Source organism: Papilio polytes, unplaced genomic scaffold, assembly GCF_000836215.1.
Source record: "Papilio polytes unplaced genomic scaffold, Ppol_1.0 DF822067.1, whole genome shotgun sequence".
Lineage (NCBI taxonomy): Eukaryota > Metazoa > Arthropoda > Insecta > Lepidoptera > Papilionidae > Papilio > Papilio polytes.
This window is the reverse complement of record NW_013527137.1, coordinates 5,278,823-5,294,928: the sequence shown is the minus strand read 5'-3', so window position 1 is coordinate 5,294,928 and position 16,106 is coordinate 5,278,823. Positions and strand designations below refer to the sequence as shown.

General features: G+C 33.3%; 3 protein-coding genes across 4 annotated transcripts in view; 2 read left to right on the top strand and 1 right to left on the bottom strand.

Moving 5' to 3' along the window:
- LOC106107301 (suppressor of cytokine signaling 2) overlaps window positions 1–5,557 on the top strand; it is a 24,082-nt gene extending 18,525 nt beyond the window's left edge. The window contains exons 1-4 of one of the 2 annotated variants that reach the window (XM_013288103.1): window positions 491–867; window positions 1,782–2,086; window positions 2,494–2,639; window positions 3,416–5,557. In XM_013288103.1, coding sequence (XP_013143557.1) covers window positions 792–867; window positions 1,782–2,086; window positions 2,494–2,639; window positions 3,416–3,740 — 852 coding nt within the window. In that variant the 5' untranslated portion in view covers window positions 491–791 and the 3' untranslated portion in view covers window positions 3,741–5,557. Of the gene's footprint in view, window positions 1–490; window positions 868–1,781; window positions 2,087–2,493; window positions 2,640–3,415 lie in introns of those variants that run through there. The other variant, XM_013288104.1, reaches the window with a different exon arrangement.
- A 1,353-nt stretch (window positions 5,558–6,910) lies between these two features.
- LOC106107400 (uncharacterized protein KIAA1467) lies at window positions 6,911–8,724 on the top strand. The gene has a single exon (XM_013288244.1). It carries the CDS (start codon window positions 7,050–7,052, stop codon window positions 8,367–8,369), a length of 1,320 nt encoding a protein of 439 aa, XP_013143698.1. The 5' UTR covers window positions 6,911–7,049; the 3' UTR covers window positions 8,370–8,724.
- Window positions 8,725–10,439: 1,715 nt separating this feature from the next.
- LOC106107430 (tudor domain-containing protein 1-like) lies at window positions 10,440–15,461 on the bottom strand. The gene is made up of 5 exons (XM_013288282.1): window positions 15,290–15,461; window positions 14,181–14,284; window positions 13,950–14,054; window positions 12,917–13,125; window positions 10,440–12,311 (listed from the first exon to the last, which is right to left on the bottom strand). The coding sequence occupies exons 2-5, from the start codon at window positions 14,220–14,222 to the stop codon at window positions 12,161–12,163; spliced, it is 507 nt and encodes a 168-aa protein (XP_013143736.1). The 5' UTR covers window positions 14,223–14,284; window positions 15,290–15,461; the 3' UTR covers window positions 10,440–12,160.
- Between the last annotated feature and the right edge of the window lie 645 nt (window positions 15,462–16,106).

The window sequence follows — 16,106 nt, the reverse complement described above, 5'->3', positions numbered from 1 at the left end:
CTGTAATCGGGTCACGCACATTTTCATTTACTTTTTTAGATCCACGGATTTTCTAATATTGAATATCTGTATAATCGAAGATATATTTTCTTATTATTGACAAAGGATGATAAAAATGGAAGCGGTATAGAGTAGTTTCATTTCTAGCACCTAGTGGAATAGACGCATATTTCGAATACCAAACTGTTTGTGAAAGAAAAATGCGATGACGGGATACACCATTGAAATTAAAAAAAAAACTTATTCCGCGCACATAAAATTTCTAGTCTAATGTAAAAATAGTTGCGATACAATTACAATAGCATTACGCGAAAATATGATTCAACATAAAAAAGATAACTCGACAAAATTACTAGATAACTAGTTAATTGTTATTAGTGGTAGTGAATGAATTCTTGGAAGGCAGTGAACGTTTCGTTTCGTATCACTTCTACCCGGAGGCCCCCCTCTTTGCCGCGCGTATTGTAGTTTTGTAGTGTGGCTTCAACTGTACGCCTAGTCTGCGAATGGCAAACGGCCAGTTAGGTCGGTGTGCGTCAGTAGCAATAACGCAAGTTTGTTCCGAACAATGTTCGTGTTTTAAAATACAGCTGATTTTATTAAATCTTTAATAAATGGTGGATAGTGCCAGTGTTAAAAATAACAGATAATTAACGAGATTGTTAACAATTTTAATAAATTGTAGTTAAATAAGTGACTGCTGAAAATATTTGTTGAATTTTGTGTTAAATCGTGATCTCCGAAGTCGTTGGTGGATCATAAAAATTTTCCAACCGGCTTGTGAACGTCAAATGTGTTTATTTGAGAGGCGAGTGGCGCCCGCTTGTCCTCTAAATATGACTTTAACAGCGAGGTTATCTCCCCAAAGTGAGTGAATTATTATAAATATAAATATCGTTACGCAACAGGTCTTTGTATATTTAAACCTATTAAGAATTCCGGTAATGGAAATTGGCTTTATAGTTAACAAATTTTAGGTTATAAAGAAAAGTTTTGTTTATAACTTTTTTTCTAGTAATATACTTTGTTGTTTCATCAACAGGTTTGAAAGTAAGAAAAAGAATTTCATTTACTATAATTATAAATAATATATTACTCTAAAGTAATTAAAATGGAATAGTAAATGAAATCCTTTTTCTAAGTAAGAAGTATAAACTTCTGAACAAACTTTTTTTAAATAATTTAAAATGCATACATATTTCGTTATTTTAAATACTTTTACTTATTACTAATGTAGGAAGCAGTATCGTGAAATCTGGTAACCTTGATATTGTAGATATGAAATTTGTTTAAAGTAGAAAAAAAAAATTCCTGAAAGTAGCAAAACCAATGTTATGTTTTATAAATTTAACGAAATGTGTTTTAAAAACTGCTGACGTAGTTTTAACGAAAATTAAAAGGAGTAAATTTTAATAGCAATTACAAAAAACTACTATAAGTAAATCCAGTTTTATTAGCTTCAATATAATTTAAGATTCAAAAACATTGTTTATTCTTCACATGTAGCAATTACCAATTAATTCTGTAGAAGTGAACTGTTTTTATTTGCCACATTGTCATTTCTCAGCTCTAAATAGCTCTAACTTCATCATCATTTTACAATACACCACCAGTGAGGGCCTTGGAGCCACAAGTTACGGGTGACTAGGCCAAGTCATACTTAACCTTCCTTAATGTTTGATCTACAGGAAAATGAGTAGTTCCTAAGATTTCCCTTACAAATTTCCTGATACTATGTTAGCATTAATACTCAATTGTCTAATAAAACTGTTTCTTTCCAGATGCATGTGTGGAAGTGGGAGTGCCTCTCAATAGCTGGTCCAGCGGCGTCGCTTGCTGCCCGAACTGCAGGCATGAACTCCGAGTGTCCCTGACACCGTGCAGCGGGAAGGCACATGCCCAGCCACAGACACCTGTCACCCCACCCTTCACAATACACCCTCCTTACTTGCCACAATCTCCATTATATACCACCCCATCCTCACCTTTCATCCCTTCACCATACAATGACGAGCTGAGACGGCTAGCAGACACTCTGAGAGCATTAAGGCTCTCAGGGTGGTATTATGGAAATTTAGATTGGCAGGTGTGTGTTATTATTTATCTTTAACTTAACTTATTATACTTAAGAGTTATAACAAAGAAACATATTAATATTAAAGCTGGCATTAAAAATGCTTTATATAGCCTGACCAGAAATGTAACCTTGCCATGTAAAATAATCTTTGCACACAATAGAAAGTGATGTAATAAAAAAGCTGATTGAATCCTGCAGGCCTGATTTGCAGGCAGATTTTAATATTCACCGTTAGGCTTTATATTCATAATTTAAAAATGTATTACATAGCATTGTATATAGTCATTAACAATCTGTAGCTATTGTATAATAGAAATATTTTTTTAATTTAAAAATTCATATTTCCTAGACTCAAGGCCATGATATTAGCTAAATTAATCTTTGTGTATTAATTTATGCATTTTTTGTCTTTACAGGGTGCTCGAACCTTATTAAAGGATGCCAGCGTTGGTGCTTTCGTTATAAGAGACTCTGGCGACAGGAATTTCATATTCTCACTATCAGTACAAACAGAAAGAGGTCCCACTTCTGTGAGATTACACTTTGAAGAGGGATTTTTTAGGTAAGAACATTTATAATATAATCAAATGATAAATTACTAGCTGTTGCTAGCGACTATGTCCACGTAGTACTACTTTTTAGGAATTAAAAAGTAGCATAAAACAAGAAATAGTGTAAAATATAGCCTATGTTACTCATTGATAACATAGCTTTTTATTGATGAAAGAATTTGTGTAATTAGCCCAGTGGTCTTTAAGTTAATTCTATACATACAAAAATCTGAATCTTCCATCGTTACAATACAGTATAGACATATATTAAAAATTCCTTTTAAGCCAATAAAGAAAAACTAATTTGTATTAATTTGTTTATAATATAAATTACAGTTAGATAATAGCAAAGCAAATTAGCAACTTACCAAATAGGTAGATTTGTCTTCAGGGAACAGCTTAATCATACTATTAAGTGTCTTTTGTAACTGTACTTCATGCTTACTCAAACTGAGTCAGTGTTAGTCACTAAAACTATTATTGGAAACCCGAACCATGTTTACAAGTTACCTATTGTTATGTAAGATTAAGGAAACAGATAAAGGGTGTTTACTTTTAAAATCAATTGTATTTAACTCACTTTTAAACTATCACAAATATTTCAATGTAAGCATTAATATATAATAATAATAGTTAAATAACACTAAAAATAAATAAAAGAGGTGTAAAGCCAAAATAACTACAATCATAGATAAACTGTAAATTGTATTTTTTACTTTACATTTAGTATGAGGTTTTGGTTACCATTTAACAAGTTGTATTAATTTGTCTCTTCCTATCTTTACAGATTAGACTGCGACAGACCACTAGCGAGGTATATGCCGAGGTTTCGATGTGTAGTGGAACTAGTGCAACATTATACTCGTGTGGGAGATCGAGGGGCTGCGGGCACAGTGTGGGTAGACAGAGAAGGATGTACACATTCTCCCGTCCTACTCAAAACACCATTAAGGAAGAGTCCCCCATCTTTACTCCATACAGCCAGACTTGCGGTACACAAAGCATTGTCTAACCCTTTAAGGCCTAAAATATGGTGTGCACCAAAACACAGGCTGCTGCCTCTACCCTCCACTGTCATAGACTATCTCGGGGAATATCCATACTCAGTTTAATATTTGGATCTGTTTAGTTTTACTTGCATACCTCTTGTCTGTTGGAGTTATAACCTCAAATCAGTTAACACTAAAATCATAATATTTAATCTATCTTGGGAATTATGGTATAAAACTGCCCGATAACGCATTTATAAAATATTCTGCCTAACCAGTTATAAAAAACTTTGTCCTCTAATGGTTTAATTACATCACTTTCAATATGCAAGGGAATTAGTTCAATATTTTTCTGCAATATGGCTTAGTTTTTTTTATACCTGGTTGGCAATTAGAAAATAATGTAAAGGTTTAAAAAAAGTTAATTATAATCCCAAGAGAGTGTCAAATAGTTGGTACAAATGTATGTGTCATGACGTCATAAGGCCGGCTCCTTTACCATAAACGTAAACTTTTAGTAAATTAAAATTTCTGTATTAATTAGTATTGAATAATGGGACTCAAATATGGTATTTAGTGAAAATGTTTATTGCGACTTTGTTAATTTCTGTATATAAGTGATGTTATGCAAGACTGAATTCCAAGAGCCGCTATGTACATTGTTTTACAATTTGTTAGTGCATTTGTAAAGTAAATGGTGACCACCGCCAAATATGGTTTAGTTAATTGTTACTAATGCCTAATCTTGTCCATAATATTAAGAAAACATCACATGTAAAGATATATTTTATTTATTTATTTTCTTACTAATACTTAAGCTTGCTACAGACTTTCAATTCAGACAATTTTAACTACAAATTCAAAATGTTCAGTTAAAAATCTGTAGGCAAAATTTTAACTATCACTAGAACTGTACAGTTTGAATATACACATGCACAATTTCAACTGATCAGTTTGTATCTTCAGTTAAAATTGTCAGAACTTGTTTTGGACTGTAAGTTAATCACTGAATGGTTCATTTATCATAAAATTTTGTTCCTATCTAATTTCTAATTAAGTTAGTAATAATTGAATAATCAATATATGCAACAAACGGCAAGAATCTTACAGTCAAAATATTTTCACACATACAAATATAGTTTTGTGCCATCATAGACAAAAAACATCCTTCTACAAATATATTTTATGCAATGGTAATTTTGAGGCTGAAAATGTAAATAATTCTTGTTTTTGTTTTATTATTTATTTTTAATTATAATGAAAATAGCTGAATTTATTTGTAAAATTCAAAATACTTAGTGACAAACTTCACGACCATGTAATGGTTTTTTTTTCGGTTAAGGTAGAAATTTAGATAAGGTATTGGCTAGTGATGTTAACTAACGTAGAAATAAAAAATGTACCTTAAATAATCTCAATTAGTATATTACTAGGTTTCACAATAATATATTTTCTATTTTAATAGCCAAATTCACTTAACATTATAACTAGAAATGGTGGGACATTGTACTATATGATTTATAACACGGCTAAAACTCACATGGGAACTTTGGGGCTAGGGCACGCAGTGACCGTCGCGACGCGATAGCAAATAAAGCCGGCATCCACTAACCCTGAAGAAGGACCCCCTACGGGTTTGACACTGGTCGGTGCCTACATCCAAAGTTCCCACGTGAGTTTTAGCCGTGTTATAAATCATATAAAAACTGTGGGGACTGAAGTTGTATCATAAAGTAAATTAAGAATGTAAATTTTATTCTTTAATGGCAATAAACGTCGAGTGATGCTAGATTACTTGACTAATTTATTTTTTTACCATTCAATGATAAAGCACCAGTTGAATAAGTGTGACATAATAGAAAACTTGTAGAAATAACATATTAAAAAGAACTGCAAATAATTTATACACAAAAAAAGGAAATATACATTATGCCTATAAACTTATTGTTTTATTGTAAGATTCCCTTTGTGAAAAAAATCATATACTAATATCTAATACATATTAAAAACAATTTAAATTGTTAGTAAAATGGGACTAATCTCATAAAATTCAGTCAAAACATTGAAATTGAAATAGGTAGTTTGTCTAAATAAGATAGATAAGTTTGATAAATGACGCATATGAAGTATCGAATTACATTTCTGTGGAGACTAATGCCGTACTTAATAGACAGGTATCGTAGTGAAACAAACACGCATAGCGAACAATTATGAACTATCGATAGTCGGTTTGAATAAAATTTATCGAAATTAACTAAAATTATTATTTTCTTATTAACTAATTTAGAGGACAGTTCCAGTATTGATTATAGTGTAGAGAATTTGGTGATAACAATAATAATAGCGAAATCCAATTCGATTACGCACGGTTTGTTAGCTTTTTAACTATTTTTTATGTGGTCTGTATTTTTAAAAGTTATTTATTAGTCTGTGCTATTTATCAATACATTCATCTTTATTTAAAACAACAATATTGTTAGAAAAATATTAGGAAACGGAAGGAAAAGTGGGGGGGTAACAGGTTCTAGTAGTAATAAATATTTATTTACTCTCATTACTGTAATGTATAGGTCGTAATGAAACGGCGGTTGGTTTGGGACTGATTTAATGTAAATCATCTGCCGGTAGGTTATACAAACCTACCTACATTAAACACAATATATATTTTTTTAATTCATCAGTTAAAACTATGAATCTATCGATTCCAATTTCTATGAGAGTAAAAATCGAAAAGATTCAGGGCTGATTACACACAACCATACCTACTAAATTGTCAAACTAATCTATTATTTAGACAAACTATCATGGATGTACTACTAGAACAGGTTTGTACGTAGTACTCATTACCTCCATGCAAACTATATATTGCTGATTTTGGGTTTCAACTAGCAAGATTCTCACAGATGATAAATTAACCCAATACCCAATAGATTCTAGATTTTTCAGAATTATGACGTCACTTAACTGCAACTTACTAATAGATAACGCTGAAATTCTAATACTGATACGGGGATAATGTTCTTTGTTAAGATTGTTTGTGTTTACTTGTGCTATAAAGATCAAGATGTAGAGGTATGCCTTTCCTACGAAAAACTCTTCAAGCAGTTTTTCAACAAGTATCAAAAGTAACTGCTCCTTACCTAGTAAAAATACACTCAGGTAGGGCAACAAATTGACGAATCATTTTTAATAAATAAAATTCCTTTTATTTTTTTTATGTTAGACGTTGACGATTTACAGCTATCGATAAATCGATATTAACATCTTGACGACACATCACTACAGCCAGTTTTAATTGGATTATCTTTGACAGTTGACATTGTGTTGTTATTGATTTTATTTAGATGTAAGTGGTCATTGCTTTTAGGGAATAATGAGATTACAACAATTAAAGTAAGAATATTTATGTAATTCAATTGTGCAGTAAAAGCCATGTCGGCAAATGGAAACGGCGCAAATTATGCGCCGTTGAAACAAACATTGTCGGATACAGAATCTGAAGACGATCAAAAGGTTGAAAATGCTGTTCGTATTAGAACTACGGATAGCTGCAACAACTTAGAATACAATAGTGGTTTGCAATCTTCCAAAAATTACAGTACTAGCGATATGGACGACTTAAATACTAACGCCAACACTTTGGAGAGTACAATGGACAATGTAAGTTTTCTTCAATCCGATGCTTCTAATAAAATGTCTTTGCCTCGCCGCTGCGCTTTTGTGGCATCAATATTTATGTGCATCTTCACAGTTGTAATCTTTTTATGGGGAATTCCATGTTCTAATGTGGGGAACTGTTCAAATAACCAATGGCGCGATAAATCTGCTGGTTGGGAGTTACCCTATTACGATTTGGAGCTCTCTGGCGCAATTCAAGTTGTTAATGGTGCTATACCGAAAACAAAGAACTTAATATTTATCTATCGAGGCAACCATATGAAGCATGAAGGATTTAATAACAATGACAATGTTAATGGAGTATTACTTATTGTTGGCAACACTGGAGAAGTTGGATGGTTCACAAGAGAAAAAAGAATACCAACGCAAATAAATTGTAATCTAATTGATGTTAACAAAGATAGACAAAGAGATTGTCTAGTGTCTGGTACAGAAGGTCTATTAGCAACATTAAATGCTCTATCCGGAACACATTATTGGCATGTCAATAAAAATGGTAATGTCTCCACTGATATAGCTGCAATAGATTTTCCAATTATTGTGAATGACACAGACAAAGATGGAGTTTTAGATTTATTAACGATAGCTACAGTCTATCCCAATACAAACCACAATGAACTATTGCTTATTTCTGGAGCCACTGGGAACATTATTGGTGGACCGTTGATTATACCTGAATGTACATCTGTGAAGCTGTTACCGGAAGCAACATACATTACATATTTGTGTAAAAGTGGGCCAGCTGAAGCTGTGCGGCAAATTTTATATCCACATTTACTTAAAAAATTATCAGCAAATCATGGTAGTGAAGTACCTGTACCGAAAAAGGCAAATTTAAGCTTGAAAAAGAATATAGGAAACACTAGAACAGAATTTACTAATGGACCAGGAAAACTTATAGTTCAGAATTCAGGGGAGTGTCCAGACTCTTGCAAAGTGAACCTGACTCTGGTGCTAGAACAGAATGGAACCGCAAATGTAACTTGGGAATACACTGCAAACCACGTGTTCGCAATGACGCCGAGCTCGTTTTCTTTCACAAACTCGATACGAGGATTCGTGTTAAAATTATGACAGTGGAATAGTGCCCATTTAGCAAATGGTGCACGAAAAGTCGATGAAGTAAGATACAATATGCAAAACCAAAGTCCGAAGAATGTTTTCTACTATCGCCCGATGATAAATGTAGCTTCACTTTCGTCATTTATAAAGTATACTAACTTTACTGCTCATGATATCTCGGAGAGAATAGTATTGGTGTCATTTGATAAGAAACAGATTCATAATGTAAACGTGAGCCAGACGGATATAATACAGATATGCGTTCGTGAGTCTATGAACAACTTGCCGATACCATTGTGTCAACCGGACCTAGAATATCAGGAACAATCATTGAAGATCGCTGATTTAGATGGTGATCGGTCCAATGAAATCATTTCATACTACAGTACATTTATTGCTCCAGAGTCATACACACCAAAGAACTCTAATCCTTATGACAATTGGGAGTTAACTTCTGTTGTACGAGTTATACGTTTAGAGTCTGAATTGCCAAAGTTATTTATGACAGAACATTGATCTGTGCTATTTTATAGGAAATAATCTGCCAGTCATGGTGTATTTGTTAAATAATTATAGAATTCTTGCCATTCATGACATTGTTGCTGTTTTAAGCTTGCCATAGATTAGTTAGTGATAATTGTTTGAAAAAAATTAACATCTTAGATTGTGCATAATCTGTTCTCTAATAAAGTTAACTCTGTTATAAAATTTTTGAATTGCTAATTAACAATGTACCAAAGATATTTAATATTGTAACTAATTTATAAAATTCTTTAATCTAGCTTTATTTTGGATTTAATTTGATCATATTGCATGTTATATCATAATTGTTGATTTACTTATTAATATATTAATCTAAACTATGTTATGAACTAATGGTACTTAACTTCACTTAACATGTTAGTCATATTGTATACATAAGTTAATATTTTGTTGTGAAAATATCTCGAGTGTGAAAATTATTTGCTTAATGCTTTGTTCCAATATTTCAAAGGCTGTTTGTAGTTTCCCTGTATGTTTTCATATAAAGTTTTCAAGCACTGGTATAACAATAAGTATGACTGCTGTGGCACTTGGATTGCATATGCTGTTTTTATTTCCTCAATAAAAAAAAATAACTTTATGTGATTCAAATGTCACATCTGTTGTAACCCACCATAGATCTCTATTAAATGGATAGGTTGTTTCGCTTTAGTTTAAATTTTACGCTTGTTGACATTACAGTCGGTATATTCTATCTTTAATTATTATGTCCAATCTTCACCACAAATACCAACTGCCACCATGTGCACAAAATACCACAGCTTGTAGCCTGTCCATTTATTGAGATCAAGATAATGCACTTAGTTTTCCCAACATTGGCATTATTTTTAAATTAAAAACATCTGTGATGTTATAGATATTGAATTTAGTTGTGTAGATTTTACTGCAGGTTTTGACTGTAGTAAAACTTGTATAAATACAAATTATTTGTTTCAAAGAGGATGAGTCATGTGTCAATACAAATATTGCTGCAGTTGAATTCCAGTTTACTTATATTTGTAGATAGTATAAGGATGTGTTTATATTAGTGTTGGTAACAAAATTGTATTATGATATGAATCTCCATGGAGTCTGATAAATTATTGTATTTCAAATTGTTTCTTGTATTTGCAGAGAATTGGAAATATTTATTAAATCACATAATAAAAAATGAATGCTTTTTCTTGCTTGGTATAAATATGTAATTCCTTGAGTTGATTAAAAAATACTGGAATTTGTTTAAAATAATTATCACCTATATAAGGTTAGCGTGGTATGGACATGTTATGCGACGAAACGATAAGGACATAAACCAGAGTGTTGACTGAGTGTGGATGGCTACAAAGATAGAGCAAGACCGAAGAAAGTATGGAGTGGATTCAGATATGACGGCCAATAGAGATGTATGGCAGAGCACATACTGTGCCGACCCTCCGTAAGGGATAAGGGCAAGTGGATGATGATAATCGACGAATTCTTCCAAACTTCAATATGTTGTTTCAAATAAAACACATTTAGTTTTCTACAAAATTTATATTTTATATTTAACTTAAATAAAAAATCACAACGGAAATAATTTCCTTTAATCTTTTGATTTTGTGAACATTATTTCTGAATACTTAATTATATCTATAATTTGTGTGCACAATTCCTAGAAATAAAACAGACAAGTTTATTTAAAATCGTTATATCCCCTTTTTCACAATTAACTAAATCGAAAGTCAAGTCAAGAACTAAATACTAAGTTGTTCCACATTACAGAACTACAGATTTCATTGGTAATAAAATAAAAGCACAATCAGTCTGAATGTAATAAAAAAAGTAAGGTTTATTAATACTTAAGAAATGTGAAGAAGACAAACTGTACAGTACCTACCTACAAAAATACCAATTTTGACAGCTGTCAAAGACTAGTGATGTGACCTATCAAAGCAGGAACCAAATGAATGATTATTAGTTTTTTTCGTGTCATTTAATTTTATAAGGATTAATTTTGTTACTCTTAAAACATTTAATTAAAACAAGTAGCCTTATCTTAAATGAAATTACTCTAAATATCACTTAGTTAACACAGTAACAAAAACAGGAACAATTTATGACTGAATTACAATCATCGAAGACAGCCAATATGTGTACAAACAAGACGGTTTTCTTATTATGTACTGTTTTTATTACCACAAAAAATGAAAGCAATGTATTCTACATACATGTTACATATGTCTTACATAAGTTACATATTCAAGGCTAGGCAAAATAGAAATATATTACAAAGTCAAATCAAATATACTATTATTAGAGAAAGGTACATAAATAGTATTAATTGGAGATATTTTAATTTATTTATAAATTTGATTATACTTTCTAGAAAAAGTAATTAATACTTCTATTCTAATATAAACAGATGATTCTATTACATAATGTACTTACGTTAATAATGCTGTCTTGTCTATGGTTGTACTACAGATAACATAAGAGGCTCACTAGTGACATCTTTCTATAGTTGTACTATAGATAACGTAAGTGCTTCATTATTGACAATTCGTATATATTCTACAGTTAATGTAAGAGGTCTTTTAGACACAAAATCAATGGTTGTGCAATAATGTAATAGGCTCTTTTGTAGTGTGTCTATGTATAAAAGAGGCTCCTTAGTGTCCATGGTTGGACTACAGATAATATAAGAGGCTCAGTAGTGACATCTTTATATAGTTGTACTACAGATAACATAAGTGCTTCATTATTGACTTTTCGTATGTATTTTACAGATAATGTAAGAGGCCTTTTAAAGGCACAAAATCAATGATTGTGCAATAATGTAATGGGGTCTTTAGTGGTGTGTCTATGGTTTTGCTACAGACAATATAAGAGGCTCCTTAGTGTCTATGGTTGGACTACAGATAATATAAGAAGCTCCATCAGCAACATAGCAACATCTTGACTATAGTTATACTACAGATAATGTAACAGGCTTAGGCACAATTAGAAAAGCTTAACAATTAGAGATATCTCGTCTATAGTATCGCTACAGAAAACGAAGTGGCTTATTATTAACAGTGTGTCTATTTGTCTATAGATTGAAGGCTCACTAGTGATGTCTTGTGTTTACATATTGAAGACTTACTAGTGATGTCTTGTGTTTACAGATTGAAGGCTCACTAGTGATGTCTTGTGTCTACAGATTGAAGGCTCACTAGTGATGTCTTGTGTCTACAGATTGAAGGCTCACTAGTGATGTCTTGTGTTTACAGATTGAAGGCTTACTAGTGATGTGTATAGCGAGACTAGGGCACTACGACGCGCTGTGTGATGGCGCTGTCGTCGCAGACGGCGTACTCCGTCAACTCCACCAGCTTGCTCTCAGCGAGCCGCTCCGCGATACTGTCGCCCTCGTTGTTGAACAATTCTAGCGTCAATCCGTCGTATTCCCGAGAACTGAAAATAAAAATACTATAATTAGGAAAGGAATTTTGTTTTTTTTTTTAATATTATAAAGTAGAAAATAAACGGTCTGAATTCGCCGGAACATGGAAGCCACTGTTGCCTAGAAACATATGCTTTGATTATCTTTGAACTTTTGAATGACGGAGCAAAAGCAGTAGCAACGATGCGCATAAAACGGACATTTCCCCTTTGTCTGCTCCCCCACCTTGGTGAAACCCATTTCCCCTTCACATCCTTTTTTATAGTTTAAATTTTCCCAAATTGTTTTTTTATTGAGAATTTAACTTTTTAGAATATTGTTAGATAAGATAGATTTAACATTATAAATGCGAAAGTTTAGATGGATTGTTTAGAAAAAATGTTTGTTAGAGTTTGCAGCCTAAACGGCTGAACGGATCTTGATGAAATTTGGCACAGATGTAGAGTACAGTCTGGAACAACACATAAGCTTAGTTTTTTTTTGGCGAGAGCTAGTATGAATCAGCACTTATTGAGTTAGCGCGCATCTATACTTCGACCGTGACTTCACTTAGGTGGAATCGTGGAAAACGCTGGTTTATTTATGTTAAAAAGTGAGATATATATGTGGTTGTTACATGACGCGCGCGGAGACCGTCTTGTCGGAGATGAGTGCGGTGAGGAGCGCGCGCGCGTCCGCCCAGTCGCGGCTGAGCTGCGAGCGCGAGCGCACGCCCGCCAGCGCGCACGGCACCGCCTGCGCCGGCAGCGCCCAGTGCCGCGCCGCCAGCTGCCGCACGCCGTCCTCCAGCACCCACGCCGTGTTGCCGTAGTCGATGTACATCACCTAACACATATACTATTATAAAAAGAAAAGATTATAGTTTTCGTACAAAAATGTACGTATTGGAATAACTCGAAAACTACAGGGCCGATTTTAAATTTATTTTCATCGGTAGAAAGGTTATCTGCAACATAGGCTATATTTTTAATTAATTCTGAAGTCACGAGAAACAGCTAGTCTATACTAATATTATAAAGAGGAAAGATTTGTATTTTTGTATGTATTGATATAACTCAAAAACTACTGGGCCGATTTTAGGAATTCATTCACTGTGAAGAAAGGTAATTTATCTGTGAGTAACATAGGCTATATTTTTTATTTTACCACGAACGAAGTCACGAGAAACTACTAATAGGTTATGAATTAGGGTGATAGGATAGTATATTATTGAACGATATCTGAGGTTGCCGGGCATATTATAGGCTATTTTTTTATCACGCGCCGAACTCCATCTATCTTACTAATACTATAAATGCGAAAGTTTAGATGGATGGATGTTTGTTACTACGTAATTTCAGAACGGCTGCCACGAATCTTACTATAATTTGGCGTAGCTGTATATTACTCTTATTTTTTATTTTGTTTTTCTAAATCTCGGGCGATAGCAGATTATAAATTGGTCGCTTTTAGATACATTTTTTTTCTGGCGTTCTTTTCAGTTATCGTACGCTAAGGGCCTCTCCCACCGAATTGTAAATTGTCTGATAACAATCGCACGTATAAAATATGTGATGGAAATATTGGGTTTTGTTGCTTTATCTGACAATGATGTCATTTTTAAGCTATCAGTCAGTGGTGGGTTAGGCCATTAATCTTTATAAGCATACTTCAATATTCTGGTCGACCCTGGTGGAGGAGACGACGCGGGCGCGGTACCACTTCTCATCAGCGGGGTACAGCGCCGCCACCAGCTCGCCCAGCGCCGGAGCTAACTGAAATAGTATAAATCTCTTTGTTAATATGACAAAACAAGGGTTTTTGCCTATTTTAGATTACAAATTAGATTAATGACATTCAGATATACAGATATAGAATATATCTAAGTATATGGTAGTTACCGTGAAAGGTTTATACGCCATGCGGGCGGCGGGGCTGTTCATGTCCCGCACCAGCGCCTCCAGCGAGCTCGGCGGCAGCACCACGCCGAAACTGGACGCCTCCTCTAACAAACATTATAAAAAATTACCTATGTAAAATCCAACAATCATATATACATGGACATAGAAAAATCTTGTTTATGGATACGGTAGAATAATATGTAGTGATCAGTACCCTCGCACTAGGCATAACAATCATATAAATATTATAAATGCGAAAGTTTAGATGGATGGATGTTTGTCAGAGTTTGTAGCCTAAACTGCTGAACAGATCTCGATGAAATTTGGTATTGATGTAGAGGACAGTCTGGAAGAACACATAGGAGACTTAGTTTTATGTTAATTCCATGAAACAATAATATAAAAATAAGCCTACATGTATTATTTCTTCCAACAAACACACATTTAAAGCGACGAAATCATTTTAATAATAATTTTAAATTTAGTGTTCACTTTTAATCAATAAATGGTATTTTTTTTACCATTTTTTATTTAAAATTGGACATATGTGAAACTAAAGTATATGCTCTAGTCAATATAAAGAACATTTAGATTCTTATGGGAATGTAATATTTTATATAATTATTTGCTTTTATATACTTTCTTTCCAATTTGTTACATCACTCAAACTTGGCTAAACCATTTTTCATAAGGGAATGAAAGCAAATACGCTTCAATTCTATTTTTTTAGGCTTATTGTAGGAATATACTAAAGCTAACTAGATAAAGGGAAAGAGATCTATACTAAAAATAGAACAGGAGAGGAAAGATGTACGATACGACAACCTTACAACCACCATAAGAAGAAGAATATACCACCATAGAAGTCAAAATAGAAGGGAAAAGATTTAAAGGAAAGATGTAAACATACATATATAAATTATAAAATTGCGTCGTATCGTATTAAAAAATCATAAGGAAACTGAAGGTTTCTTCGACAAAACCATATTTTTTAAATTAAAAGAAACTAGGTATAACTTAATCTACATTTATGTCTAGTTAAAAAAAACAATGTATTGAAGTTAATTTGTTTTTAACCCTTACTGAACATCCCCCTTCCTTTTCTATACCTTTCTTTGTCTCTTGTGGTAACTGCACGTAGAAGCGGTCGTAGTGTACAACGTGGCATACATACACCTGCAGCCAGGTTCCGGGCGCGGGCAGGGGAAGGGTCAGGCACTTGCCCGGTACAGCAACCCGGTCCAACGTCCACCCCTCTGTTATACATAGCCTAATTTCACTTTATTGTATGTATTGTATTGTATGTAATTGACAAAGGAAACGGCCAATTGAATTCGCCGAAAAAGCGAACCACCTTCTGCCTATAGAAATATATTCCCTACCACATAGGTTGCACTAACCGACGGATGGACGCATATAAAGCGGATATGTCCCCTTCCCTTTCTCTCTACTGTCTAATCCACTTTCCCTTATAAGTTATATCCGTATCTCGTTATCTCTAGAAAAATTAAGGTGCTAGGCTTTGTACTGAGGACTTATCACGAATACTGAAGATTTCGTAACGTATAATTTGTATTCCATTTGTCCATACGAATCAGGTGTTGATGACGTTACGAGTTCGTTTTCGCAACTGTCGCACAAATATTCGTGATAGACCCTCTGATGTTAATGATAACGCGTAGCAGAGTATACTCGTTCCTGGGGTATTACAGTGACACCACCAAAGACAGTTGATCCGTTTCTATGTTATATTTTACCATTATAATTGAAAGTCAAACAAAAAAAAAGCATGCAGGTTAGTAAAATTCTTCCAAGTATAAAATAGCAATTTGTTCACACATAACGCGGTGCAGTTCCAATTAAATATAAATAAATATACCAGTACATAATACATTATCCTTATTTGTTGAGATATACAAGCGCACA

Coding starts and splice junctions, on each gene's coding strand:
- LOC106107400 (XM_013288244.1), top strand. CDS start 7,050: ATGTCGGCAAATGGAAACGGCGCAAATTATGCGCCGTTGAAACAAACA.
- LOC106107430 (XM_013288282.1), bottom strand. CDS start 14,222: ATGAACAGCCCCGCCGCCCGCATGGCGTATAAACCTTTCACG. Junction 14,055..14,180: donor TGGCGTATAAACCTTTCACG/GTAACTACCATA, acceptor ATACTATTTCAG/TTAGCTCCGGCGCTGGGCGA. Junction 13,126..13,949: donor GGGTCGACCAGAATATTGAA/GTATGCTTATAA, acceptor TATATGTGTTAG/GTGATGTACATCGACTACGG.